Source organism: Arvicola amphibius, chromosome X (genome assembly GCF_903992535.2).
Source record: "Arvicola amphibius chromosome X, mArvAmp1.2, whole genome shotgun sequence".
In the NCBI taxonomy this organism is placed as follows: domain Eukaryota; kingdom Metazoa; phylum Chordata; class Mammalia; order Rodentia; family Cricetidae; genus Arvicola; species Arvicola amphibius.
This window is the reverse complement of record NC_052065.1, coordinates 51,923,486-51,949,760: the sequence shown is the minus strand read 5'-3', so window position 1 is coordinate 51,949,760 and position 26,275 is coordinate 51,923,486. Positions and strand designations below refer to the sequence as shown.

At 43.2% G+C, this 26,275-nt stretch overlaps 1 protein-coding gene across 1 annotated transcript; it reads left to right on the top strand.

The window, feature by feature from the left end:
- The first annotated feature begins 1,103 nt into the window (after positions 1 to 1,103).
- On the top strand, positions 1,104 to 25,888 carry CXHXorf58 (chromosome X CXorf58 homolog). The gene is given in 10 exon segments (XM_038315636.1): positions 1,104 to 1,218; positions 4,847 to 4,944; positions 7,475 to 7,571; positions 8,253 to 8,300; positions 8,303 to 8,361; positions 17,115 to 17,200; positions 17,202 to 17,244; positions 21,883 to 22,112; positions 23,887 to 24,043; positions 25,715 to 25,888. Coding segments are annotated over 10 exon segments (1,107 nt in total).
- The last annotated feature ends 387 nt before the right edge of the window (positions 25,889 to 26,275 follow it).

The following is a 26,275-nucleotide window of genomic DNA, read 5'->3' as shown; positions in this document are numbered from 1 at the left end:
AAGCACAGTGAGAAATCACAGCGGGAGCTCTTAGTGCTCCGGGTACTTGAACCAGAGAAAGAGGGAGCTGACAGTTTCACCTCCACTAAACTCTGCCTGAACTTCAGCATTTCTTCCAAGTACAGTGGAGGCAACAAGCCTCCAGTATTACCAATACTGTGAGTGTCACCAATAGCAAGCGGAGATATTTTCACACCACCTACAGTCACGGCAGCCAACTAAAAATATCACTTGTGCTCATTACTACAAAAGTACAGTGGTTATTAAATTTTTGTTTTATGCATAAAAAAGACACATCGTACTGCAATTTCATTTTAAACGGTATTTTGAAGATATAACTAAGATTTTGAGAGCTTCATCCAAACTGGAACGTAATGCTTCAAAACAGGAAAAAAAATTACAGGCAGCATCAAATAATTTTATATGTGCCGGCTCACATCGCCAAAGGGACACTGAGCCACAGGGGGCGGGGGGGGGATTAAGTAATTTGTGCAAAGTCTCACAAGTAACCAACTAAAAGAGGATTGGGGAGATGGCTCATAAAAACTTGACCAAAAACTCGACAGAAAATGTGTAAAAACCCTCTGCCCGGTTTCCATAGTCAGCAAAGTACCTCCTGCCACTGAGGAATTTGAGAATGAAGATCCCTGAATTACTGCTCCAAAGGGTTAGCTTCCAGAGACAGGTGTGGTGGTGAGCAGCTGCAAATCCCCGCACTGGGACATTGGGACTGGAGGATCAGTTTAAGGCTATCCTCTACTGCATAATGAGATTGAGGCCAGCCTCAGCTACATGAAACCCTGAATCACAAGAAGAAACATTCGCTTCCACTGTAGGGTGAATAGGAGGAAAAAGCTAGGAGAGAGGGGGCCAATTAGGAGGGTATGCATAGATTCACTATCTTTCCCACAACCACATGACAGTTTAATAAAAGAATATAAACTGTAAGTGACACTTGACGCACAATGCTTTCTTTTTAAAGGGATTCTAAAATTAACACAACAATCATATGACATTTAAGTCTAGTCCAAGTGTAATAATGTGAGGATTATGACTTTAATAGCTTAATGTATGTGTGTTCAGATTACTTCTTTGTAGGGAAAATGAAAAAGTCCTCAAACACAGCAGTTACTGGTGCTCCAAAATCAGATAGTCAGCTCTCAGAAAAAAGCCACAAGACACAATCGTCACGTGCTGCAAAGATAAAGGCAAGAAAAGAGTAAGAAACTATCTTTTTGCCTTTTGTCATTTTTCCACAACTAGACAAATTACAAACTTACCCGGGTTTTTTTTTTTTTGTTTGTTCGTTCGTTTGTATGTTTTCTGTGTTTTTGTTTGTTTGTTTGTTTACACGACAGGGTTTATCTGTGTAGCCCTGGCTGTCCTGGAACTCCCTCTATAAACCAGGCTGGCCTCGAACTCACAGAGATCCATCTGCCTCTGCCGGCTGAGGGCTAGGGCTAAAGGTGTGCACCACCACCCCGAGCTAAACTTGCCCGAGTTTACTCAGATAACTTTAAACATTCATTAATGTCTAAATTAAAATTTTGGTGGTTTTAAAAAAATTCCCTTCAAGTTGAATATTATAGCTTTAGAATTTTATAATTTACAAAGCATAGTCACACGCCTGCTTGCTAACACTGGAGCCTTCTGAAACAGTTTTGTTAGTGCACATTGGAAGTAAGTGAAAGAGCACTAGGGAGATGGCTCAAGGGATTAGGACCCCTCACTTAGGTGCCTTACACCTACCTGAAATTCCAGTTCCACAGGAACTTTGGCCTCTGAGGACCTGCACTGACATACCAATCCCATGCGCAGACACACACATCCATGTAATTAAAATATTTTTAAATCTTCAAAAAAGGAAGAAAAAAAAACACAACTGGAAAGAAAGTTAAACCAGTTAATGAATGGCATCAGCTAGAATTCAAAAGGTTTATTTATTTATTTATTTATTTTTAGAGGGATGACTGGCCTGGAATTCGCAGAGATTTGCCTGCCTCTGTTCTCAGGTGCTGGGTGCTTTTCTTTTTTCTTTTCTTTTATTTATTTATTTATTATTTTTTTGAGTCGGGGTTTCTCTGTGAAACAGCCCTGGCTGTCCTGGAACTCACTCTGTGAACCAGGAAGGCTTTGAACTCACAGAGACCTCCCTGCCTCTGCCTCCTAAATGCTGGGATTAAAGACATGCACCACCATCCATGTGATTTTCTCTTTTCTTTTTTTATTTTTTTTAAGACAGGGTTTCTCTGTGAAACAGCCCTGGCTGTCCTGGAACTCACTCTGTGAACCAGGCAGGCTTTGAACTCACAGAGACCTGCCTGACTCTGCTTCCTAAGTGCTGGGATTAAAGACATGCACCACCATCCATGTGATTTTCTTTTTTCTTTTTGAGGCAGGGTTTCTCTGTGAAACATCCCTGGCTGTCCTGGAACTCACTCTGTGAACCAGGCAGGCTTTGAACTCACAGAGATCTGCCTGCCTCTGCCTCCCAAGTGCTGGGATTAAAGACATGCACTGGCACCACCAGGCCCTTTTCTATTTTTGGTTGTTTATATGTGACAACCTTGAATGTTATCTCTAGGAATGCTGTTCAACTCCTTTGAGATACGCTCTCTCAATAGCCTACTGTTTGTCAATTAGGCTAGGCTAACCAGCAATCTGGGGGGGGGGTCCTCCTGTTTCCACATCCCCAGCACTGGGATGGCAAGCACATGCGACAATGCCAGGCATTTTTATGTGGGCTCTAAGTAGACTTGGGTCCTCATGCTTGCATGGTAGGCATTTAGCAGCTGAGTTATTTTCCCAGCCCTCCTCAGGCCTTTTCTTCTCTAAATCTAGTAGTCTGCAATCTTGCCAGCCGGTGGGAAGATTGGACAGATGTCCTTGTCTTTGCTGATAGCCCTACAGGAGACACTGACTGGGCAAGAGAGCACTGGAGGAGAGACCTGTGAATCAGTTGCTGCTGGGACATTATCTAAAGGAAATTCTTTCTCTAGCCACACTGGAGTGAGCCTGGCTGGAGCAAAGATCAGAAAAGGGAATTTCTTTTTCGAGATCACACTCATAAGCCCCTAGAAAAGAAATGGGGCCTCGTGTCAATTCAACTATCCTAGGTTACATTTTCGTTGCACTTCATTCAGCTAGACCGCGCTTTTAGTAACTATCTGCCTGTAATTCCAGCACTAAGGACCTGAGGCAGGAGGATCTTAAGTCTGAGGCCAGCCTGGATTAAGTTCCAGGCCAGTATGCAGTACATAGTGAGACCCTGTCAGAACCTTTTTTAAGAACCTGACTAGAAAGTAGCAGATTGCTGTAGTGCATGTGCATGCTCCTGCGGGTGTGTGCAAGTTTATGTAGATGTGCATGCACTTGGTTATATATGTGTGAAGGTCAAAGATCTTCCTACGTCTCTAGCTGGGGGCGGGGCGGGAGGGTGTGTACGCGTGTGCACAGGAGCACCCACCTGACCAGTACACATACAAACGGAAGTCAGAAGTAGACACTGAGTGTCTTCCTCTGTCACTCTCCACTTCGTGTATTTGTTTCTTGACATAGGGTCGCACACTGAATCTGGAGTGTACAGTTTCAACTGGAATCCTGCCTGCATCCACCCCACCCAGTGCCCTGATTACGGAAGTGCACCACAGCACCCACCTTTTACATGGGTGCTCGGGTTTGCCCAGCAATCTTTACCAACTGAGCCATTTCCCAAGCCCTTTTACCTTAGTTTTTGAGAGACGCTGTCTCACTGAACTGGAATTCACTAACAAGGCTGGGCTGACTTGCCTAGAAGCCTCCGGGATCCACCTGCCTCCACTTCCCCAGTGCTGGGATTACAAGCATTTGCAAACACATCTATCATTTTATATGGTTTCGGGCTACCAAACTCAGGTTCTCATTCTTTACCCACAAACCTATTTCACCAGCCCCATGAATGCTTTTAGAAGGCAAATTTGCCTTCTCACGCCTTCTATTTATTGGTATTCTCTCTTTCTCCATCCCTTTCCCTTCTATCCTCCCACCCCTCCCTCTTCCTCCCCTCCCTCTCTCTTCCACCCCCAACTCCCCAACAGTAGTAGGAGTTAAACCCCAGGATCTCTGACTAAGGATATACATAGTAGAGTTCTTACCTAGAGTGTACAAGTCTCTGACTCAATTTCCTTCACCACATAAAACCAGGCCTGGTATAATCCCAGCACTAAGAAGTTAGAGGCAGGAGGATCAGAAGTTTCAGGTCATACTCAGTTATGTATCCACTCTTCAGAGTCATGAGACACTGTCTCAGAGAGAGAAGAGAGAGGAGAAAGGAAAGACTGGGGGAGAGAGGGAGGGAGGGAGGGAGAGAGAAAATGTCTCACACACACTAGGACTGTACCCTCAATCCAATTTCACTGTGTAGTCAAAGCTACGTTTCTCTGTAGCTTTGGAGCCTATCTTGGAACTAGCTCTTGTAGACCAGGCTGGTCTCGAACTCACAGAGATCCACCTGCCTCTGCCTCCCGAGTGCCACCTGGCCCAAAGTTGGTCTTGAATTCTTGATCCTCCTGCCTCCACCTGCTAGCTGTTGGGAATATAAGAATAAACCACCATGACTGGCTTTATGTGTGTGTGTTGATAAAATCTTAGCTGATTTTTTTTAATCTCGGGAAATATTAACTATTCCATATTCTCATTCTGATTAGAGACTACAAAAACTAGTTCCAATTGCTCCATCCAAATGTTCCTTATTAGGTCAGTCTTAGTAATGGGGAAATATAAGAGGATGCATAAGTTGAAACTTGTTGAAGATTTTAGGAAAATGAAAAGTACTTCATAAATTTCTAACCTCTTTTCCCTCTTATAATTAATAGACATATTTCAGCAAAAATAATACAGAAGGCCTGGTTCATTTATGTGGACAAATCATTGTTTAAACTCCTAAAACACACAGTTTGTGCAGCGGTAGGTGTTTTTTTTTTCCTCTGGCAGCTATTTCTTAACTAATTAAAGAGAGAACAAATAACCCTATTTATCTCTTTGACTTAGATATAGTAATATTATGTAAAGTTATAAAATTGCTTTTTTCAATAATCTTAATGAATATTTCCAGTTGATTGTTTTAGACCTTTTTATTTTATTTATGTGTATGGATGCCTTCAGGTGCATCTGTGCACCTAGGCATGCAATGCCTGTGGGGACCAGAGAGGGCATTGGATTCCCCAGGACTGGGGGGTGAAAGATAGTTGTAATGTGAGCATTAGGAATCAAATCTGGGTCTTCTGAAAGATCAGTCAGGATGTTTAACTTCTGAGCCATCTCTCCAGCCCTCTGGATTTATTTTCAATGTGAATGAGTATTACTATTTTTCTGAAATTATTGCAGTTGTATTTTAGTTGTTTTTAATTCAAATCTAACAATTAAATCTCTGAATTAAGAACTGGGGGTGTAAGCCAGGCAATGGTGGCACACACCTTTAATCCCAGCACCCTGGAGACAGAGGCAGGCAGATCGCCAAGTTTGAGTCCAGCCTGGTCTACAGAGCGAGTTTCAGGATAGCCAGAGCTACAGAGAAATCCTGTTTCTGAAAAAGAAGAACTAGGGGTGTAGCTCAGTGGTAGAATGTGTGTTATGTGTGAAGCCCTGGGTTTGATCCCCAACACTTCAGGGGGGAAAAAAACACCTGAATTTAAAAATGCACTTTTACCCAGCAGTTTCACTTCTTTTTTTTTTAAAGAATTTATTTATTATATGTGTGTATGTACATGAGCCTGAGTGAGTTTATGTGCATGCAAGAGCCTGTAGAGGTCAGAAGAGGGTGTAAGATCCCCTGGAATGGGAGTTACAAGCAATTGTGAGCCATGGGGTGAGTGCTGGGAAGCAAACCACTGAGCCATCGCCAGCAGTTTCACTTCTAGGAGCGCATTCTACGATATCATTTCATTACAGTAGTGGTTCATGGAAGAAAGTAAATGCCTCTGCCTTCACATGTAGAGTTTGCAGTAGTAACACGAGTCTACAATACAAAGATGACCAAGACAGCTTGTTAGTGAAAAGGGCAAGTCAGAGTGGTATGAGGAATATAATCCTATTTAAATAAAAATCACAGATGCCCATCCTCCTTCCCTGAAAAAAAAAAAAACCTGGAAACTCAGCAGAGTATTAAGCCTTGCTTAAAGTAGTCTGCTATTTCTGATATTCTCATTAGAGGAGTTTTGCAGCCCCGAGAAAGTTTGAGCAATATGTATACTTCTTCACTACCTTACCCACAGACCTATATGCATTACCATACAGAACTTATTTCTAATTATTATGTTACTGAATTATCATAATTTTAGTAAATAAATGAAGTTAATCAGCTATTTTTTTACATCTTTGTTTCAGTGCTTCACTTTAATACTTCACATTAATAATGCTTTATCTTAGCTGGGCAGGGGTGGTGCATGCCTTTAATCCCAGCCCTCTGGACGCAGAGGCAGGGAGAGCTCTAAGTTCAAGGCCAGCCTGGTATACAGAGTGAGTTCCAAGATGGCCAGGGCTACACAGAGAAATCCTCTCTCAAAAAATAAAAACAAGGAAAAATGCTTTATCTTGTTAAAAATATTATTATTGTACATTTTAATGGAATTATCACAGCATAAAATTGAATAGAGTCATTTAAGGAAAAGAATGGCATTTTAGAGTCAAAAAAATCTAAGTTGAGACCTAGCTTTCTCATCTATGAACTGAGTGGTAATATTCTACTTGTGGTGTTCTTAGGATTAAATGAGGAGATAGACAGACAGACAGACAGACAGACAGACAGATAATAAATGATAGATAGATAGGTAGAGATAGATAGATGACTATGATACCATCATATTATATGGTAAATAAAAGGTACTTAAAAATTAGTCACTTAATACCATTATCATCTCCATATTACCATGACTCATTTAACATTAAACACTTGTTAAGTTTCTTGTGTGTTTCAGGTACTGTATTAGATGCTAGGCATAATAACAAAGAAGAAAAATGCTGTCTCTACGTTCGTGATGCTTATAATCTAGTTGGAGATACGGATAAGTCTATAGATAAATTCAATAGTTTGCAGGAAAGTATTTTCATAGGGATCTCAAATGCCTGCAATCTCAAAAGGCATGAATACCTAAATTTGGAGACCCCTGAGTTGAAATAACAGACGAAAGGCTGCATAGACGATAAATGGAGGAGTCAAGAATAGAAATCCACCTCTTTAGAGCCCTGCACTCAGGGTTCATTTCACTATGTTCCCCATGTTTTTGTTGTTGTTTGTTTTGTTTTCTGGGCTCTTCTGGATCTTACTCTGTAGACCAAGATAGTCTTTAACTCACAGAGATCCACCTGCCTCTGCCTCTTTGAGTGCTGGGATTAAAGGTGTGCGCCTCCACCACGAGGCTGCTTCCATTCTCGTAATCAGGAAATGACATCTGGACAGGATACCACTTTCTGTTTACAGTGTTGTCCTTTATTTCAGGAATATTGTGTGGCACACGAACTGCTGATGAGAGTGAGCCCCGTAGAGGCTGCACTTGTTAAAGATCCCAGCATGAAGTGTAAAGTCAGATTCAGGTAATGTAACTATGCTGATTTATTTTCAGAGAAGAAATAATAGAAATGATTTGTTTAATACTGTTTATTTTTCACGACAAAGTTTAAAAGTAAGTATTTCCCTGTTTGCATTTGTTATGTAAAAAGGCTAAGACATGACTCTGGCTATAAATTGACATAAGGTCTCACCACCATGTGTCCATTCCTTTGCTTGATCTTTATATGTAAATGGCCATTTCTCTCCCACCCACCAGTTCCCAAATAACACTCAAAGGCTTAATATTGCTTATAAATGCTTGACTTATGGCTAAGGCTTATTATTAGCTCTTACATTTAAATTAACCCGTATTTTTTAATCTAAGCTTTGCCATGTGGTTTGTGGCTTGCTACCCTCATTTTTTACGTGTCTTGCTTCCTCTGGGCCTGGCTGATGTCTCCAAGACTCCGCCCTTTTTCTCCTGTAGTTTCTGATTGGATTTCCTGCCTGGCTCTATCCTGCCTTGCTATAGGCCAAAGCAGCTTATTTATCAACCAATGTGGGCACATATATTCACACAGCGTACAGAAGACCATCCCACAGCATTTATATATTCTTCTATGCCCTATATTTGAAAACCTGTATGAGCTGTGCTAACTACATGAGGAAGAAGCAATGGATCCCCACAACTGATGTCATATCACTAATTTTTTATCTTTATTTCAGATTTGTGGTGAAACGTTTCCACCTTTTATCGTGTTCAAAATTTTTTTTAAAACGATGGCCATGGTTACAAGTATTTCAGTGGGAAAGATTTACTAAAGTCGTCAAGTAAGGTGATGTTCATGATGGATGTTTTTATATTAATATTGCTTTGTAACATCTATATGATATCTAATGGCATTCCAAGTATACAGGCTACATTATTTGCTATTAGTCAGCCCACCAAGCTTATGCCTAGGCACCATATTTCAAAGTGTCTCCACTAAAAAACAACTTGAATATATTACTTATATGGGGCTCCAGAAAAATATCTTATCAGTTTTCTTTGCATTAAAATTTTATCTGGCAAGGCAGAGGCAGGCAGACCTGTGAGTTCAAGGCCAGTCTGGTCTACAGAGCAAGTTCCAAAAACCAAATATTATAGTATAATACATATTGGTTTTTTGAGACAGGGTTTCTCTGTGTAGCCCTGGCTATCCTGGAACTTGCTCAGTGGACCCTGGCTGGCCTCGAACTCACAGAGACTCCTGCCTCTGTCTCCCAGGTGCTGGGATTAAAGGGTGTGTACCATCACGTCAGGATGAGACTCTTGAGGGATAAATTCATGTTTTGTTCATCTTTAGATAAGATGAGGTTGTTTCTTATAAATACCATAGAATCGTTTCTGCTGTAAGATTATATAATCAGACTTTTCCAGGAACTGAAAATTCTCCTGGGTCAATTCCACTGTCCCCATTGTTAGGGGTAAGAAATGACAACCTCAAAAGGAAGAAGTTACTCAAAAACAGTATTTAAACATTAAAACATGGCATAATAACTTCATTAATTTTTGTTTATTCCTGAAGTAAATGTTGGAGGGGGAGGAAATAGCTCAGTGATATAAAAAAAGAAAATGTGGCTTCCCTTTCCTCCAGCATCCTGTAAGCTTCATCACATGCCTTGCTGTGTCTCCGCCATCCACCTGTCTGAGAACCTGTTAACAGACAGTAGGAAGATATCTGGGTTTAGGAAACCCCAAATCAGCACCTGAGGAAGACTGACAAGACTCCCAAATGATGGCTCAAGTGGTACACACCCTTACATGAAAACTTTTCCTTCCAAAAACATTGAAATTCAAAATTTACAGAATCTGGGAATACCAGGGGCACAGAGAGTCCCCCACCAGTAGAGAATCCCAACATGAATGCAAGAACTGCGGGGGCCTTTGGACACACTATAAGAAGCAGGAACTGCCCTATGAAGACTTGGGATGGCGCCATGGTCCCACTGCCCTTGGGCTTTAGGAAGGAAAAGGAGAGCCAGAACCCACGAAAGCCAAAGAATCTTTGGGGTCCTAACCCAGGGAATGAGACAGAGAGAGAGAGAAAAGACAGAGAAAAACAAGAGAGGCAAAGGGAGGCTCTCCTGCTTAAATTTCCCAAGAAGCCCCCAAAGAGGAGGCCACCGTGTTGGAAGGATTTGTCACCTTTTGGTAACTATCTGAGGCGTCCAAAACAGAACCAACGTTTATCCATATAAAGAGGAGATCACCCGCCAAGGCCACTCAAACTAATCTGCCATCAGTCAAGAGATCTTATGGGGAACATGTGTGCGATGCAGCACCTTCCACAAAAGACGCTAATATCTTACCTCTTAAGGAAGAGAACCGTCAGATCTTGGAGGTCCCTAACTTGCCGAAAACAGCATTTGAGCACAGTGGTGAGAACCCGACTTTCAGTGAGAATCCAGCAGACCAAAGCACAAAGGATTGCTTCCATCAAGTTCCCCAGGCTGCTTCCAAAGTGCAGGAGATGGGCCACATGCTGAACACCCAGTCACCAGCCCAGCGTTCTGATGAAGATAAACACCCCTGTGTGTACCCCAGTGCACATCCAGATAGCCAGCATGCTGAGCTCAGCCTCAAGGCAACCCATGAGGGAAATCTCCAGTTCCCCACCCAGATTATCCAAAATCCTCAGAAAGAAACAGCGAATAAGCTTTTATCAGAAACAACCAGAAGCCTATGCTGGAGGCTTTTCATGATGTGCCATGTTCTAGTGCCAGTCAAATTGACCCAAAAGGGTTACCTCAAGTGACCAGTGTTGAACAACAGCCTCCACCCAGCAGCGATTTCCTGAATTTCCCCCACTCTCTCACTGAGTCCCATTGTCCAACGTCCAACCACGTTCCAGTAGAACATGTCCGAATGATCTTCACTAGATTGAGAACCGGCTACTGGACCTCCAAGATCTTGGAAGCTTCCTCATCCCATCCTCCTGAAAAGAAAATGTCTCCGGGTAGGATCTCACCTTCCCTGAAGCACTCTGAAGGGATCATACATACCGAGTCCCACTAAGTATCTTTATAAATCCCTTCCAGCCTCTCCTTTGAGGAGAGGAAATGAGATCACATCAGGAGAAACTCTCTCCAGTCTCAGAAGGACTTATGGAGGACTGTTGAATGGAGGAGAGAGTACAGGAAGCTGACTGAGCCAGTTGAGTGGGGACCGTGAAGCACAGGAACTGGTGGAATCCCATCAACTGAGCAACGGAAGTATCATTCAGAGCATAAAAAAAAATGCACTTCAAATGGAGTTTTGAGGAGGGAAAATGTAAGGAGTCTCACATGAAATCTGTAAGAACTTGAGTTGGTATGTACACACGTGTTTATTCACACATAAGTAGAAAGCCAGAATTAAGCTGTTTAGCATCCAAGTGTGTGTGTAGAAAGTCTGGATGATTGCAGGACTCACATCTTCATCCTGACCTTGGGAAGATGCTCTTGACTATCACGTGTGTAGGCGAAAGCCGGCGTGAAGAAAGCTCTCTTGCACTTACACAGGTTCTTTAATGACCTGTAAATATGTTTTAGAAATACGTTTCAGTGTTATTAAAGTTCTATAAGCTATACCAAAGAAGAAAGAAAATGCACTCACTGTTACGCCTGCCCTAATGTGCTGCAGCTGTCACTCTCTGGGAGTAGTCAGCCCTAATAGTTCATGGTGTTGCCTTCATTTTATAATGAAATTTTAGAACTGTGTTTGTTCTTGTTATTAAGATGTTATCGTGGTATTCCGCCTGACTGTTTCAGTAAACACTATAATGGTCTTTTAATGACCAGAACATTCCCAACTTGAAGAGGACAGTTTGGACTGCCCTTGTCCCTTTCATTCCTCTTCAAAACAGACTTGGCTAATATGTAAACCCATAGCTGAAAGTTTGCAATGGGGGGATTGTTCTTATTCTAAGTTTACATTTTTGCTCTTTGAATAAAATTTTTGGTATCAAATTGATCCAACCTTTCTGTTTACTTATTTCTTTTCGGCGTTTGTTTGTTTGTGAAAAGGTTCCTCTGTGTAGCCCTGACTGTCCCGGAAGTTACTATGTATACTAGGCTGGCCTTGAACTCTCAGAGATCTGCCTGCCTCTCCCCCTCACCCAGAACTCTGGGATCAGAAACATGCATCACCACACCCGACTCTTGAACTTCTTGAGCTTTGGCTTGCACTGCCTCCACCTCCAGAGTGCGAGGATAACAGGTATGGCGGCACATCTGGTGTGTGCAGTGGCGGGGCTCAAACCCAGGGCTTCATGTGTGCTGGGTTTGTTGTACGAAATGAGCTACCTCCCTAGCCTTAAGTTCATTTACTCTTTCATTTTATTATGCATATGGGTGTTCTGCCTGAATGGATATCTGTGCCACATTCAAGTCTGATGCCAGAGGAGGATGTAAGATGCCTTTGAACTGGAATTGGAAATGGTTGTGAGCCACTGTGTGAGTGCTGGGAATCGAACTCCTATGCTCTGTAGGAGAAATCAGTGCTCTTAACTGCTAAGCCATCTTTCCAGGCCCTTGTTTATTTCTTTATATAAGTGGGCCAGTTTTAGTTTGTTCAGATGTCTAGTCTAAATCCACTTATCTTTGAAAATATTTTTATTATTCTTTTATGTTGGAAGTGTTTGCCTGCATGTCTGTGCACTACATGTGCCTGCCTGGTGCCTGCATGTCTGCATTACATGTGCCTGGTGCCTGCATGTCTGTGCACTACATGTGCCTGCCTGGTGCCTGCATGTCTGTGCACTACATGTGCCTGGTGCCTGCATGTCTTTGCACTACATGCCTGCCTGGTGCCTGCATGTCTGTGCAATACATGCCTGCCTGGTGCCTACATGTCTGTGCACTACATGTGCCTGGGGCCTGCATGGTGCCTGCCTGGTGCCTGCATGTCTGTACACTACATGTGCCTGCCTGGTGCCAGAGGAGGCCAGAAAAGGGCATCGGATCCCCTGGAACAAGATTTACAGACAGTCATGGGCCTCCAGGCAGGTGATAGGAATTGAACCCGGGTTCCCTGGAGGAGCAACCAATTCTCATAACTACTGAGCCATCTCTCCAGCCCCTGTAATTTCACTTCTAAAAGAAGAGGAATTCAGCACACTTTGCTGCAGAATTCCCCTCCGTATCTCCCTTTCTTGTTGCATGTCCTCGTCGTTTTCCAGCCACCTCTCTCAGGTGTTCCTAGCAGGCACAGCAAGTGAAAGGGGAGGAACAAAGGAAGTTAGGCAAAGCTACTGTAATCAAGACAGGAAAATGTGGCATAATGTCAGACACACATAGGATCCTCCAGAATAAAATAGAACTGCATCTACATAGAGATGATCAGTATTCTTTCCAAAGGCACTAAGGCAGGTCAAATAGCTCTAGAGCAGTGGTTCTCAACCTTCCGAATGCTGTGACCCTTTAATTCAGTTCCTCTTGTTGTGGTGACCCCCAACCGTGAAATTATTTTTGTTGCTCCTTCATATCTGTAATTTTGCTAATGTTATGAATCGTAACGTAAACGTGTTTTCCAGTGGTCTTAGGAGACCCCTGTTAAAGGGTCTTTCGACCCTTCCCCCAAAGGATCACAATCCACAGGCTGAGTTTCGCTGTTGTAGAATAGGATAATGATTTGTACGTGCATGCGCATTTGTGCGTGCGTACGTGCGCATATGTGCGTGCATGCGCATTTGCGTGTGCCTAGTGCGCATATGTGCGTGCGCATTTGCGCGTGCGTACGTGCGCATATGTGCGTGCGTGTGCATTTGTGCGTGCCTACGTGCACGCATGCGTGCGTGCGCATTTGCGCGTGCGTACGTGCGCATATGTGCGTGCCTACGTGCACGCATGCGTGCGTGCGCATTTGCGCGTGCGTACGTGCGCATATGCGTGGTACGTGCGCATATGCGTGCGTGCGCGTTTGCGCGTGCCTACGTGCGCATATGCGTGCGCGTTTGCGCATGCGTACGTGTGCATATGTGCGCGCGCATTTGCGCATGCATACGTGCGCATATGCGCGTGCATGAGCATTTGCGCGTGCGTACGTGCGCACATGTGCGTGCACTCTCGTTTGTTTTCGACTTTGACAATCTATTCTCTCAGCATGGTAATTTACAAGAGCTTCTCATTATTGTTGGTCCACCAGAGGATTTTCTAAAACCTTGCTACCCAAGCATTTCTTACACACGGGCATGGCACTGGGCCATTTTAAAATGCAGAACCTTGAAGCGGGAGAGACAGCTGAGCAATCAAAAGTATGCTCTACTCCTGCAGATGGACCTAAGTTTGGTTCTCAACACCCATATCAGGTGGCTCAAAACCACCTGTAACTCCAGCTTCAGGGGATCTTGGGTATTCTCTGGCCTCCTTGGGCACCTACATGCATGTGCATATGTGCACACATAACTAAAGAATAAAAATAAGCCAGGCGATGATGGCGCACACCTTTAATCCCAGCACTTGGGAGGCAGAGGCAGGTGGATCTCTGAGTTCGAGGCCAGCCTACAAAAGCTAGTTCTAGAACAGGCTCTAAAGTTACAGAGAAACCCTGTCTTGGAGCTCGAGAGATGGCTCAGAGGTTAGGAGCACTGACTGCTCTTCCAGAGGTTCTGAGTTCAAGTCTCAGCAACAGCATGGTGGCTCACAGCCATCTATAATGAGATCTAGTGCCCTCTTCTGGCCAGCAAGCACACAGACAGAACACTGTAATATAAATAAATAATAAATAATCTTTTTTTTTTAAAAAAAAGAAGAAAGTTTAAAAAAAAGAAAAAAGAAAAACCCTGTCTCGGAAAAAAAAAGAATAAAAAATAAGTATTTTAAAGAAAAAAATGCAGAAGCACCTGTCCTACACCAGACCTCCAGGCCCAGCATATACATTTTTAACAAGCCCTCCACACAGTGGTCTTTGACAAGAAATCATTTATGAGGACTATCCTAAAAAACCTCCTACTCCATGGCCCGGAGCACCACTGGGTAACTGGCATTTTTTTACATGTCAGACAGTATTGTGCCTACATGTAATGATGTTAAAGGAGGCACATCTCACCTAACAGACTACAAAAGGATCCGTGGATCCAACTGACAAGCCTTAAGTGTTGACATATAGCAACCGTTGTTTTACATTGAAAAAGGACTTTTTCATGTAAGAAAAACATTAATAGCTACCCTTGTTACTTGATTATGCTCTCTCTCTTCTTTGTCTCCCTCCCTCGCTCTCTTCCCCTCCCCACCTCCTGCTCTTTTCTCCTCTTTGTGGCAAGATTCATATATACTAGGCTGGCCTCGAATTCCTGTAACCAAACTGGAACTTCTGATCCTCCTTCTTCTGCTTTCCTATGCTGTTAATACAGGTGTCCACCATGATATCTGATTTGTACAGTAAATTCAGAGGATCAAACTCAGGGCTTCATTCATGCTAGGCATGCGCTCTGCCAGCCTTGCTGTCTTTGTCAGTCCTGCTTGATCACTTAGGGGTGAGGGAGTGCCCACGCTGGAGGTTAACGTTGAGGAAGTCTTCCTCATTCGTTTTCCATGTTGATTTTTGAGACAGGATCTCTCATTGATCATGGGCTCACCAATTTTTTTAAATTTATTTATTTTTAATTAAAAATTTCCACCTCCTCCCATCCTCCCATTTCCCTCCCCCTCCTCCCATTCCCCTCCCCCTCCCTCTCCAGTCCAAAGAGCAGTCAAGGTTCCTAACCTGTGGGAAGTCCAAGGTCCTCCCCCCTCCATCCAGGTCTAGGAAGGTGAGCATCCAAACAGACTAGGCTCCCACAAAGCCAGTACATGCAGTAGAATCAAAACCCATGTTCAGAGAGTCTGGTTTAATCACATGCTATATCAGTCCCAGTTTAGCTAGCCTTGGTGAGCTCCCAGTAGATCAGCCCCACCGAAACTGATCTGGAACAGAAAGAGCCTCCCTCCACATAAGCAGACCCTTTGTGGCCAGAAGCACAGATCCACCTTAGAAATGGTGTTAGATGATTCTGCACATACTTATGGAGGACGGGCAGTACTTAAGTCTCTCCCAGTGTGACCAACTAGTATCAGCAGGACAGATACATGTGTGGGAGGATTTGGTGTGAATAGAGCCAAGACAAAGAACTTCAGCCTCTGTGCTGTCTGTGAATTTTCTCTCACTGGCCTCTCAGACATTTTCCTTGAATGCAAACTGTTGACATTTTAGAAAGAAGGAAAAATCCTTTATTTGCTTTTCTTTGACTACTGAAAATGAAAGCTGAAGGAAAGGGAGGTATGAGCAAGGCAACACATCTGCCATTTCCGTTTGAAACAATGAGTTAGCTAACAGAAAAGATTGTGAATTCCAGCAGTGGCAATGTCTTCTCGGTCCCTCAGGCACCCTGTTTCTTTTCTCTGACGCACAAATGAGAGTATGGTGTCTTTTGTTTTCATTTAAATAAAAGAATGCTTTGTTTTGTTTTATTTTGTTTGTTTTGTTTTGTTTTCGAGACAAGATTTCTCTGTGTAACTTTGGAACCTGTCCTGGAACTAGCCCTGTAGACCAGGCTGGCCTCGAACTCACAGAGATCCTCCTGCCTCTGCCTCCTGGGTGCTGGGATTAAAAGTGTGTGCCACCACCACCGCCTAGGTAAAAAGAACGTTTTGTAAAAGAAAAAAAAATCTTAAAAACTATGGTCCAGGCTGGAGAGAAAGCTTAATGGTTAAGAGCATGTAGTTCGGTTCCCAGCATGCACATCAGGCAGCTTACAACGGACTGTAACTGCAACCCTAGCAGATCAGAGGCACACTCTTCTTGCCTCCGTGGGCACGGGATTCATATTACAAAATTCACATGCATATACACATAATCAAATATAAACATAAAATCTTTCTTAAGATTTGGTGTGTTGTTTGCATGTATGTCTGTACACTGCCTGTGTGCAGTGCCCACAGAAGCCAGAAGAGGGCATCAGATTCCCCTGGTTGTGAACTGTCAGGTGAGTCCTCTGGAAGAAAAACAAAGGCTCTTAATTGCTGAACTATCTCTCCAGCCCCAAATTAAAACCTTTTTAGAAAATGTGGTCCCTTCAGGACTGTAAACTCAACTATACCTGTAGTTTTATTTTAAAACTATGCATCAGTATCTATGTGGATAGATTTCAAATGGTTTTAAAATGCCTATATAAGCCTGACATGAAGATCCATCCCTATAATCCCAGCACTTGAGAAGTATAAGCTCATCCCTGACTACATAGCAAATTTAAGGCCAGCCTGGGTTACATGAGACTGTGTCTCAGAACAAATCCTTATATAGCTGGGCATGGTGGCTCATGCCTGTAGCCCCAGCATTCAGGGAGTGAAGGCAGGAGGATTACTAGTAAGTGCTTGGCCAACCTGGGCTACATAGTGAAACGTTACTTGAACCCCTTCCCTTCCTCCCCCCAAAAGCAGCTATATAATTTCCTTTTTGTAAATGTAGCCTTTCTATTACTAGCAAGACTGTAAAAGACAGGAACAATATTTGCTGTATTTGTCAGAAAATATATAAAATGTGTGCCAGCGATTTAAAATATATTATTTTGAAAATCTGCTTTCTTTATAGGCAGTGGCTGATTCTTACAAGATAATGGGGGAAAGAAAATTTTATCAACAAATTATGGAAGATGAGCAATTTTTCCAGAAATTCAAATAGCTGATCGTCTGATGTTGTCACAGTGAAAGATTACATGCAAGTAAGGAATTAGATATAGATATTGAAAAATCAACAAAAAGGATTTCCTGACCCTATCCTCTAACAAGAAAGAATCATAATTTTGTTTTGTTTTGTTTTTTAATACAGGGTTTCTCTGTGTAACAACCCTGGCTGTCCTGGAACTCACTTTATAGACCAGGCCTCACTTTGTAGCTGGCCTCGAACTCACAGAGATCTGCCTGCCTCTGCCTCCCAAGTGCTGGGATTAAAGGTGTGCACCACCACCACCCAGCTCATAATTTTTTTAATTGTGGTAAAATACATGCAACATAAAATTTACCATTTGGAGGACTGGAGAGATGGCTGGGCGGTTAAGAGCACTAGCTGTTCTTCCAGAGGACCCAGGTTTAATTCCCAGCACCCTATAGCAGCTCACACCTGTCTGTAACTCCAGTTCCAGAGGATCTGACAATCCTCACACCAATGCACATAAAATATTTTTTAATAAAACTAGCATTTGGGGAGCCAGAGAGATGTCTCACAGGCTAAGAGTGCTTGCTGTGCTTCCAGAGGCCCTGAGTTCAGTTCCCAGCACCCATATCAGACAGTCCACAACTGCTGTTAACAGCAGCCTGAGAAGACCCAATGCTGCTCTTTTCTGGCCTCTGGAAGTACAGCATACACATGCTCACGCATGCTTGAGCACACACACACACACACACACACACACACTGAACAAAATGTAATTTTTAAAAAGATTGATTTATTTGTTATGTCCTGTCTATATGTATTCCTGCATTCCAGAAAAGGGCACCAGATATATATGGTTGGAAATCACCATGTGGTTGCTAGGAACCCAGGTCCTCTGAAAGAGCAGTCAGTGCTCTTAACCACTGAGCCATCTCTCCAGCCCCCACAAAATGTCATTTTTTTAAGCCAATGAGTGAAAAGTTACCTCTGGCTGCAGGGTACAGAATGAATTAGGAACCAGCAAGAGTTCTGTTCAAAAGCTCTTGATATTCCAGGGAAAATGGTGGTTGCTCGGTTTAAGGATATATGTCTACAGACACAAGATTCAGAGTAAAGGCAATGGGCCTTGGTGACAGACAGGAAGAGAAACTGAAGGAATACGTCTGGCATGACTCCTGGGTTTCTGGTTTGCATAGCTGGACAGAGAAACGCTGAACTGAGGCACTTAAGCAGCATACCTGAATAATAATAATAAAATAATAATAATTAATAATAATAAATGTTTTTGTAACACTCCCTCCCATTTTTCTACTGACAATCCAAAGAGGCAAGCATTGACAATACGAAAATTACCAGTATTCTGACTCCTAATGTGATAACTATGTGACCTTAGCTTCTTCATTTGGAAGCCTCAGCCTCACGTTGCCATCTGAAGTTAATATGGAGCCTTAGAGACTCTTGATTGTGTTTTCTTTCTTCTAAGAGGCTTAACGTATGAGACTAGGGAATTAGATCAGAAACTAAATGAAGCTAGAGATGCCAGCTATCTTTGCCAAGAACATGAGTCACGAACGCACAGGTTGTGAATATGTCAAGGATTGGGGTCCCAGACTGAAGGCCCCAAATATTTACACTGGAAAAGAGGTAAGATTCTTTGTGGGCGTGAATGGCATCTGGAAAGCCCTTTTCAGGCTTGTCATTTCCTTTGCTCTTTAAGTTTGTAAATTCTGTGACCCTCTGTAGGGATAAGAGCAATGAAGCTTCAGTGAGTTCTAAAGACTCGCCCAAGGTCACACAGTGAGTGAGTAGCAGAGTAGCCCATTGACAGGTCTGAGACAAACAGAAAACACAGGCATTCTCACTGTGCATGTGGTGTAGAGCTAAAATAACTGAGGGTACGAGCTGAAACTATACAGAGCACAGTTCACATTTTTTTTTTGTTTTGAGACAAGGTCTCATGTAGTCCAGACTGACCTCAGGTTGGCTATGTAGCCAAAGGATGACCTTGAACTTTTAATCTTCCAGTCACCACACCCCAAGTCTTCTTGTGCCACCTCTCCTTGCTGTTTGATTTCCATTGTGTGAGGATCTGATTTTTTTTCGGCACGGAGCTTGAATCCAGGGTTCCTTGCATGACATCAAGCACTCTATCCCTAAACCATGTCCCCAGCCCCATACAAAACAAACTTAATAATCAATAGAGAAAATCTGTTGGCACATTAAAAATACCTGGATGTGCTGGTGCGTGACTGTAAACTTGGCACTCAGAAAGTTGAGGCAAAGAGGATTTCAAGTTCGAGGCCAGCCTGGGCTACATAGAGAGCTCCAAAGCAGCCCTGAGTTACATAGAAAGATCCAGTCTCAAAACCAAAATACAAGCAAGCATTAAAAGCTCTCTCTCTCTCTCTCTTTTTTTTTTTTTTTGGTTTTTCGAGACAGGGTTTCTCTGCAGCTTCAGAGCCTGTCCTGGAGCTAGCTCTTGTAGACCAGGCTGGTCTAGAACTCACAGAGATCCACCTGCCTCTGCCTCCCGAGTGCTGGGATTAAAGGCGTGCACCACCACCGCCCGGCTAAAAGCTCTCTTATAATAGAAACGAAAGTCTCATAATGTTCAGTATGGTATTATTTAATACATCTAGAAACTTTGAGAGTGGACGTTTCATTTCTTTGTAAACACTAATCAGCCGAGAAGACACTAAAAAAACCAGTGAGTTGGCTACGTTAAGTGGGTGAAGTATATGATACGTGAACCTCAATAAAGCTTCGAGCATAACAGATTGGGGGTGTAACTCAATGGTATGGTGCCCTGAGTTTGATCCCTACCTCAGTCAAAACAAAGAAAAGCCATGGGGGGAAAAAACATAATCAAAAAAACATGAAACCTGTGGCTCAGGCCTATTATCCTAGATGTTTAGGAAGCTGATGCAGAAGGATCACAAGTTCGAAGCCCACCTGAGGTACAGAGTAAGTGCAAGGCCAACCTAAGTAACTTACCAAGATGGTATCAAATTTTAAAAAACTGGCTGGGGAGATGACTCAGAGGTTAAGGGCACTGGCTGCTCTTCCAGGGGTCCTGAGTTCAATTCCCAGCAACCACATGGTGGCTCACAACCATCTGGTGCCCTCTTCTGGCATCCAAGCATGCAGGCAGAACAGTGTATCCATAATAAATAAATAAACAAATATTTTTTAATTAGTGTTAAAAAATAAATTTTAAAAAAATGTAAAGGTCGAAGGGTAGAGCACTATCTAGTATGCACACGGCCGTAAGTTTTACCCTCAGCCCACCCACTACCTAAACAGCCCTTGGAAGAATGCTGGCCTTCTTGTTCTCGCAGAAGTTACAATGGGAACTAAACTGTCTTTGTTGTGTGTCAGTTGTCACACTCCTAAGTTTGACTCGGCTGCTGACATTTTAGTCTTCATATTGTACATGTTACAAACTATGTTAGATTTCTCCCAAGAACGAAGCTTTTTCTGCCAGAGCCACTTCATTCATCTGGTCACAACCATTTATGTTAGTGAGTCCGCCCTCTCCAAGCCCCTCTGGCGATGCAACATCTCCAGTTCCCTAAGCCCTGGCGGCCTCCTAAAGCCACCCGTTTTTTCTCTAACTCGCTCTGCACTGGGTTCCAGTTTCTCTTCCAATGATACCACGTTTGGTTTCTCTGCTGGCCAAGTCTGTCTTTGAAAAGGTTATTTTTATTTTAATCGTGTATGGGACAAGATTGTGTGCACGTACGTGCAGGTGTCCACAGAGGCCAGAAGAGGGCGCTTGAGTTACAGATGGTCATGAGCCAACTGGCACGAGTGAGTGAGCAGCATGTGCTCTTAACTGCTGGGCCGGCTCTCGGGGGCCCCGAGTCCCTCTTGTGATTAGCCATTTTTGCAAAATGTCACATGGGCTTAAATGTCGTGAGACAAAAAGGCCACGGAACTGCGTATTTGCTGTCTGTATGTGAACTCGTTACTGGACTCACAGTGAGCAAACACTGATGTTTTTAGAGACAGGGCATGACTTGTCACTAAGGATGATTGCACACTTGTCACCAATGCAGTAGGCTGTGAACTGACGATCTAGCTACAGAGTCTGCTTTATGCAAAGGTTTGCAGTGAGAAGTGGAACCGGCTGCTCCTTGGTGAGAGACTGGTACTACTCAACAAAATGGTGGCAGCTGACATTTCTGCATGATGCCACAAGGGTACGTGTGTGTTTGTGTGCGTGTGTGCATTCGAGTGCACACGAAAGTTGGAGAGTATGTAGTAGGCCCTAAAAGCCTTATTCCTAGCACTGTATCTCCTAATCCCCTATTCCTATCTCTTAAACACACATTTATATTTTTGAATTGAATATATAAATTGTGTTTTTAAATTGCTTGCCTGATATCATTTTAAATTGAAAAAAAGTAAAGCGAGATTCCTACAAGTATTACAAATAAAGATGATGAAATTCTCCAGTTAGCACCAGAGATTAGCTCGTCATTTCTAAAATAGTGTGTGCCGGTGTTGCTGCGTTAGGTAGACATTTAGAGAACATGGGGCTAGGAAAACGGAAACTTCACAGCATGGGGCCTGCCTTCCGGTAAGGGAGTTAAGGTGCGCACAGATAACGGAAATGTCCAGCTGGGATGACAGCCATAGGAGAGAGCTGTCGGCAGTTTGGAGATGAGCTCTAACCACTGCGCATTCTGCATTTTCCCCCATGTAGTACTGCAGTCTTCTGGATGAGACCCCTGCATCATCTGGTGGCAAGAATAACCACTGGCGAAGATTAAGCCTCGGAAGCATTCCCCAAACAATGATAATGTATGACATCATCGATTATGCAGAGTCCGGAGTAATCTCGGACCGTTTACAAAAAGAAATGAGATATTTGGTGCAGAAGCCACTAACAGAAGAGATGCGTCAGCACCAGCTAGAGATTGTTTCTAAAGTTAGGTAAGAGACTTTTCTTGAGTTTACAGTACTAAAAGCATTCCTGAAAATGTTCCCTTGCTGAGACACAGTAGACTAAAGAGAACCACACAGCACATGGGAAAGCTTGAGTTGGGGAAGATGGTCCCAAACATATGCAGCTTTGTATGCAGAACACTAACAGAAAGGCCAGTTGGTATTGAGGTGGTGACTTGTGCCACCAGGCGGGCGCCTCGGGATGCCCTGGCAAATGTGAAGGCAGTGCAGTGGTAAGGAGCTGCTGGTGACTGTCACTGGAGCAGGCACACACGAAGATGCTGCTGCTGCGGCGGCGGCTGTTGCTGGAAAAGAAGCCTCAGGCCAGCAGGGCTCGCTTTCAAGAGAACATAAGACGTGGCGCAACCTGGGAGCCATCCTAGGGTCAGGAAGTGGTGGGCCACAGTAGCGTGAGTCAGGGCTAAGTGTGCCTCTCTGGGGAGAGGGACCTGCGTGCAACTGTTGATATTTTGTTTTCCTAAGTACAGTCAAAAAGGCTCGCATTGTCCGTGCGGCACAGAGCTTGAAGGCGTTTCCTTCCTGTTGAAAGCTCGAATGGGCCGGGCAGCGGTGGTGCATGCCTTTAATCCCAGCACTCAGGAGGCAGAGGCAGGTGGATCTCTGTGAGTTCGAGGCAGGCTGATCTACAAGAGTTATTCCAGGACAGGCTTCTAAAGCTACAGAGATCTTGAAAAGAAAGAAAGAAAGAAAGAAAGAAAGAAAGAAAGAAAGAATGAAAGAAAGAAAAGAAGAAAGAAAGAAAGAAAGAAAGAAAGAAAGAAGAAAGAAAGAAAAGAAGAAAGCAAGCTCGAATTGGACTCTCACTCTCCTGGCTCCCACTGCCTAGGATCAATTGTATATAAATTGCAATGGCATTATTCCCTTCCTTACCAATAACAAGCAAACCAATTCATATTTGGATGACCATGTTGTAACAAAATATATGTATTAGGATCTGAACGACAGAGACAGAACGCTATTATTCCAATCAGATTGCTTTAATGTCCATTACTAAGACTCACCCGGCCCAGCTTATTTACAAGTTAATCTGTCTTTCTTAAGAAAGAGAAAGGTATGCTAAGGCTGAAGGGGACTTGTTGGCAATATGTCTTAACACATATACTTGCAATGAGAAATGGTCCTTTAGACCACAAAGAAGACACTGGCAAGGAAACACACTGGGGACTCTCGAGAGCAGAGATGAAAGGTGTTGGCCCGGCAATGTAATGTAGCTCCTTTATTTTACAGTCAAGGCTGTGCACTTTCCAGACAGATAGCCTGGCTCAAGACGCAGTCTGTCATCATGAAATAGATTTTCTCTAGCTCATGCATATGAGCATTGAATATAGAACTTAACCCTATTACCACCAAGGTCAAATAAATGATGTCATTTTCCTCACTGCCATACATAACCTTGATCTCCCCTGCTATTTGGATTCATGCTACTGATTATCCAAGAATGAGTCATTTGGAAGCCAGACAGCTAGCCAAATTTTAAATCAACTGAAGAAGAAAAATATTTTCATAAGAGCATCTTTGGATAAAGTCCTAGTCTGGGATCTCCCAGAAGCAAACCCCCAAGAGCAGGAATTGAGTCGGAGCAGTTTCTTTGGGACCTGCTGAGGGTTAGTTAGGGCAGTAACATAGAAACAAAAGCCACCTAGACTGTGTGTTAGCAAGAGTTACCACTGGAGCTACCTGGAGCTTTGTGTTCTTTTAAATTTGTTTGTTTGTTTCTGTCTCTAATTCAAATGTCTTCTAGGTGTCCATGCATTACAACCATCCGTCCTTTTTACCAGCCTTGGGAAGAGCGAGGTAAAGCGAAACATCTGGGCCGTCGATCCAAGCAGGCACAAAAGAAGGTTGAAAAAATGAAAAAAGCCTATATGGCATCCAAAGAAGAGAAGGCTTCCTCCGAGGTAACTCAAATTTAACTAGCAGGGAACTCACTTGCTAGCTTGAACAACTTTCAAACTGCCTATACGTAACTTTATTTGCACAAAGAAATGCAAGTTCAAGGCTGAAACACCTTTGGCATACCAATACCTGGGTAGTGGGAAGCTACTGTCTGGTAACACCCATTTTCTTTTATTATATCTTTGTTTTTTGTTTGTTTGTTTGACTGTGTATCCCCGGCTGCCCTGGAAATCTGGATAAAGCAGGCTGGCTTCAAACTCACGGAGATCTACCTGCCTCTGCCTCCTGAGAGAGGAGGTGAAAAGCATGCGCTACCACACCCAGCTGCATTTTCGGCTCTTAAATATCCAGGCATGGTAGCACACACTTTCTAGTCCTGGGGAGGCAGAGGCAGGGAGATCCTGAATTCAAGGCCAGCTGGATTATATTACTGAGCTCAAAGCCAACCTGAGCTGAATAGCAAGACCATTTCAAAACAGAAAATAAAGGTGGGGGAAGCAACCTGGAGAGATGGCTCAGCAGTCAAGAGTACTGACATTCTCTTCCAGAGGACTCTGGTTCAATTCCCAGTGCCCACACTGTGGTTCACAGCTATCTTTGACTGCAGTTCCAGGGGATCTGACGCCCCACTCTGGTCTCCAAGGTCACTGCACGCACATGGTACACAGACACACGTGCAGACAAAACACACAGACACGTTAAATAAAAACGAAGGTTAAAGCTTTTTTTTTTTCAAAAAGAATTCTCACACAATATTGGTAACTATTCTATTAAGCACCTGCTGTTTAAACTCCACATCGGCAAAAGCTGGCAAAAAGAAAAGAGTGACTTATTGTCCCACAGGTTCGATCCAGTGTGTCTCTGCGGGTGCTTTTCTCAGAATGAAAGCCATCTGATGTGTGTGCTCAAAACTAAAGCAGGGCTTCATGGGCGCCATACACTGACCTCTATCCCTACCTCTGTCATTTTTTAGACATAGGGTCTTTCTGTCTTGTCCAAGATGGCCTCTCCTTCTGAGCTCAAGTGATAGTCTCGCTTTAGCCTCCTGAGTAGCTGGAGCTATAGGCTGGGGAGTTCTCTTTAACCATAAAAAAGCTATGCTATATAAAATCTGCCTCTAAGCCGGGCGGTGGTGGCCCACACCTTTAATCCCAGCACTCGGGAGGCAGAGGCAGGTGGATCTCTGTGAGTTCGAGACCAGCCTGGTCTACAAGAACTAGTTCCAGGACAGGCTCCAAAGCCACAGAGAAACCCTGTCTCGAAAAACCAAAAAAATAAAATAAAATCTGCCTCTATACTTCCACATTGGAGGGATATTTATAATGAACATGTTTTGATGCACTACCATGTGATTTTTAAAAATTTTGCCAGGCTGGCGAGATACTCAGCAACTAAAGGCACTTGCTACCAAAGCTAATAACTTGAGTTTGAGCCCAGACTCCACATGATGGAAGGAGAGAACCAACTCCCAAAAAGTTGCCTCTGGCCTTCACACTTGTGCCATGGCACTTGTGTGTTTTCACGTTCACACATATTAAATAAATACATGAAAATATTCTTAATTCTGCTAAAAATTCGTGGAGGGTGAAGCTAAGTAAAAAATAGAGAATAAAAATACAAAGTAGTGAAAGCCAAATGGGAAACAGTCTGCTTTTATTTGTAATTCCACCCAGGACACACAGGCAGACAGGTTTGAAGGGAAGGAGAAGAAGGTCATCTTCAGCACCCCATCTTTTGAAATCCTGGCAATTGAAGACTCCTCATCAGACACCGAACTGGATAAAGAAGAAAAGGAACTATTTGCCTGGTATCAAGACCTGTATGTTAAACAGCCTTCATTGTTTTGAAACATTAGTGGACCGAAAGCCACAGTTATTTGACAATGTTGTTGGCTATCTATAAATAAAGAACAGCCCAAGTAGAAAAAAGTCTTTGGTATGCTTTCTTAACCAGATGGCTGATGTATTTGGAAGCCCCTTTGTATTATCGTAGGTGGGAATGGTTTTTAACCTGAATTGATTACTTCCATTAGAGATCCTGAAACTAGCAATATACAGTTTTGTCCAAGAAATGAGAAGCAAATTAATGCCTAAGTGTTTGGTTCCATGTTGATTTTTTTCATTACAAATATTTGAAAGGGGCATGCTTACCACAAATTCACAGAATAAAGGGCTAATCTTTTTTATTATTGATTTTTATTGCGCTCTACATTTTTCTCTGCTCCCTTCCCTGCC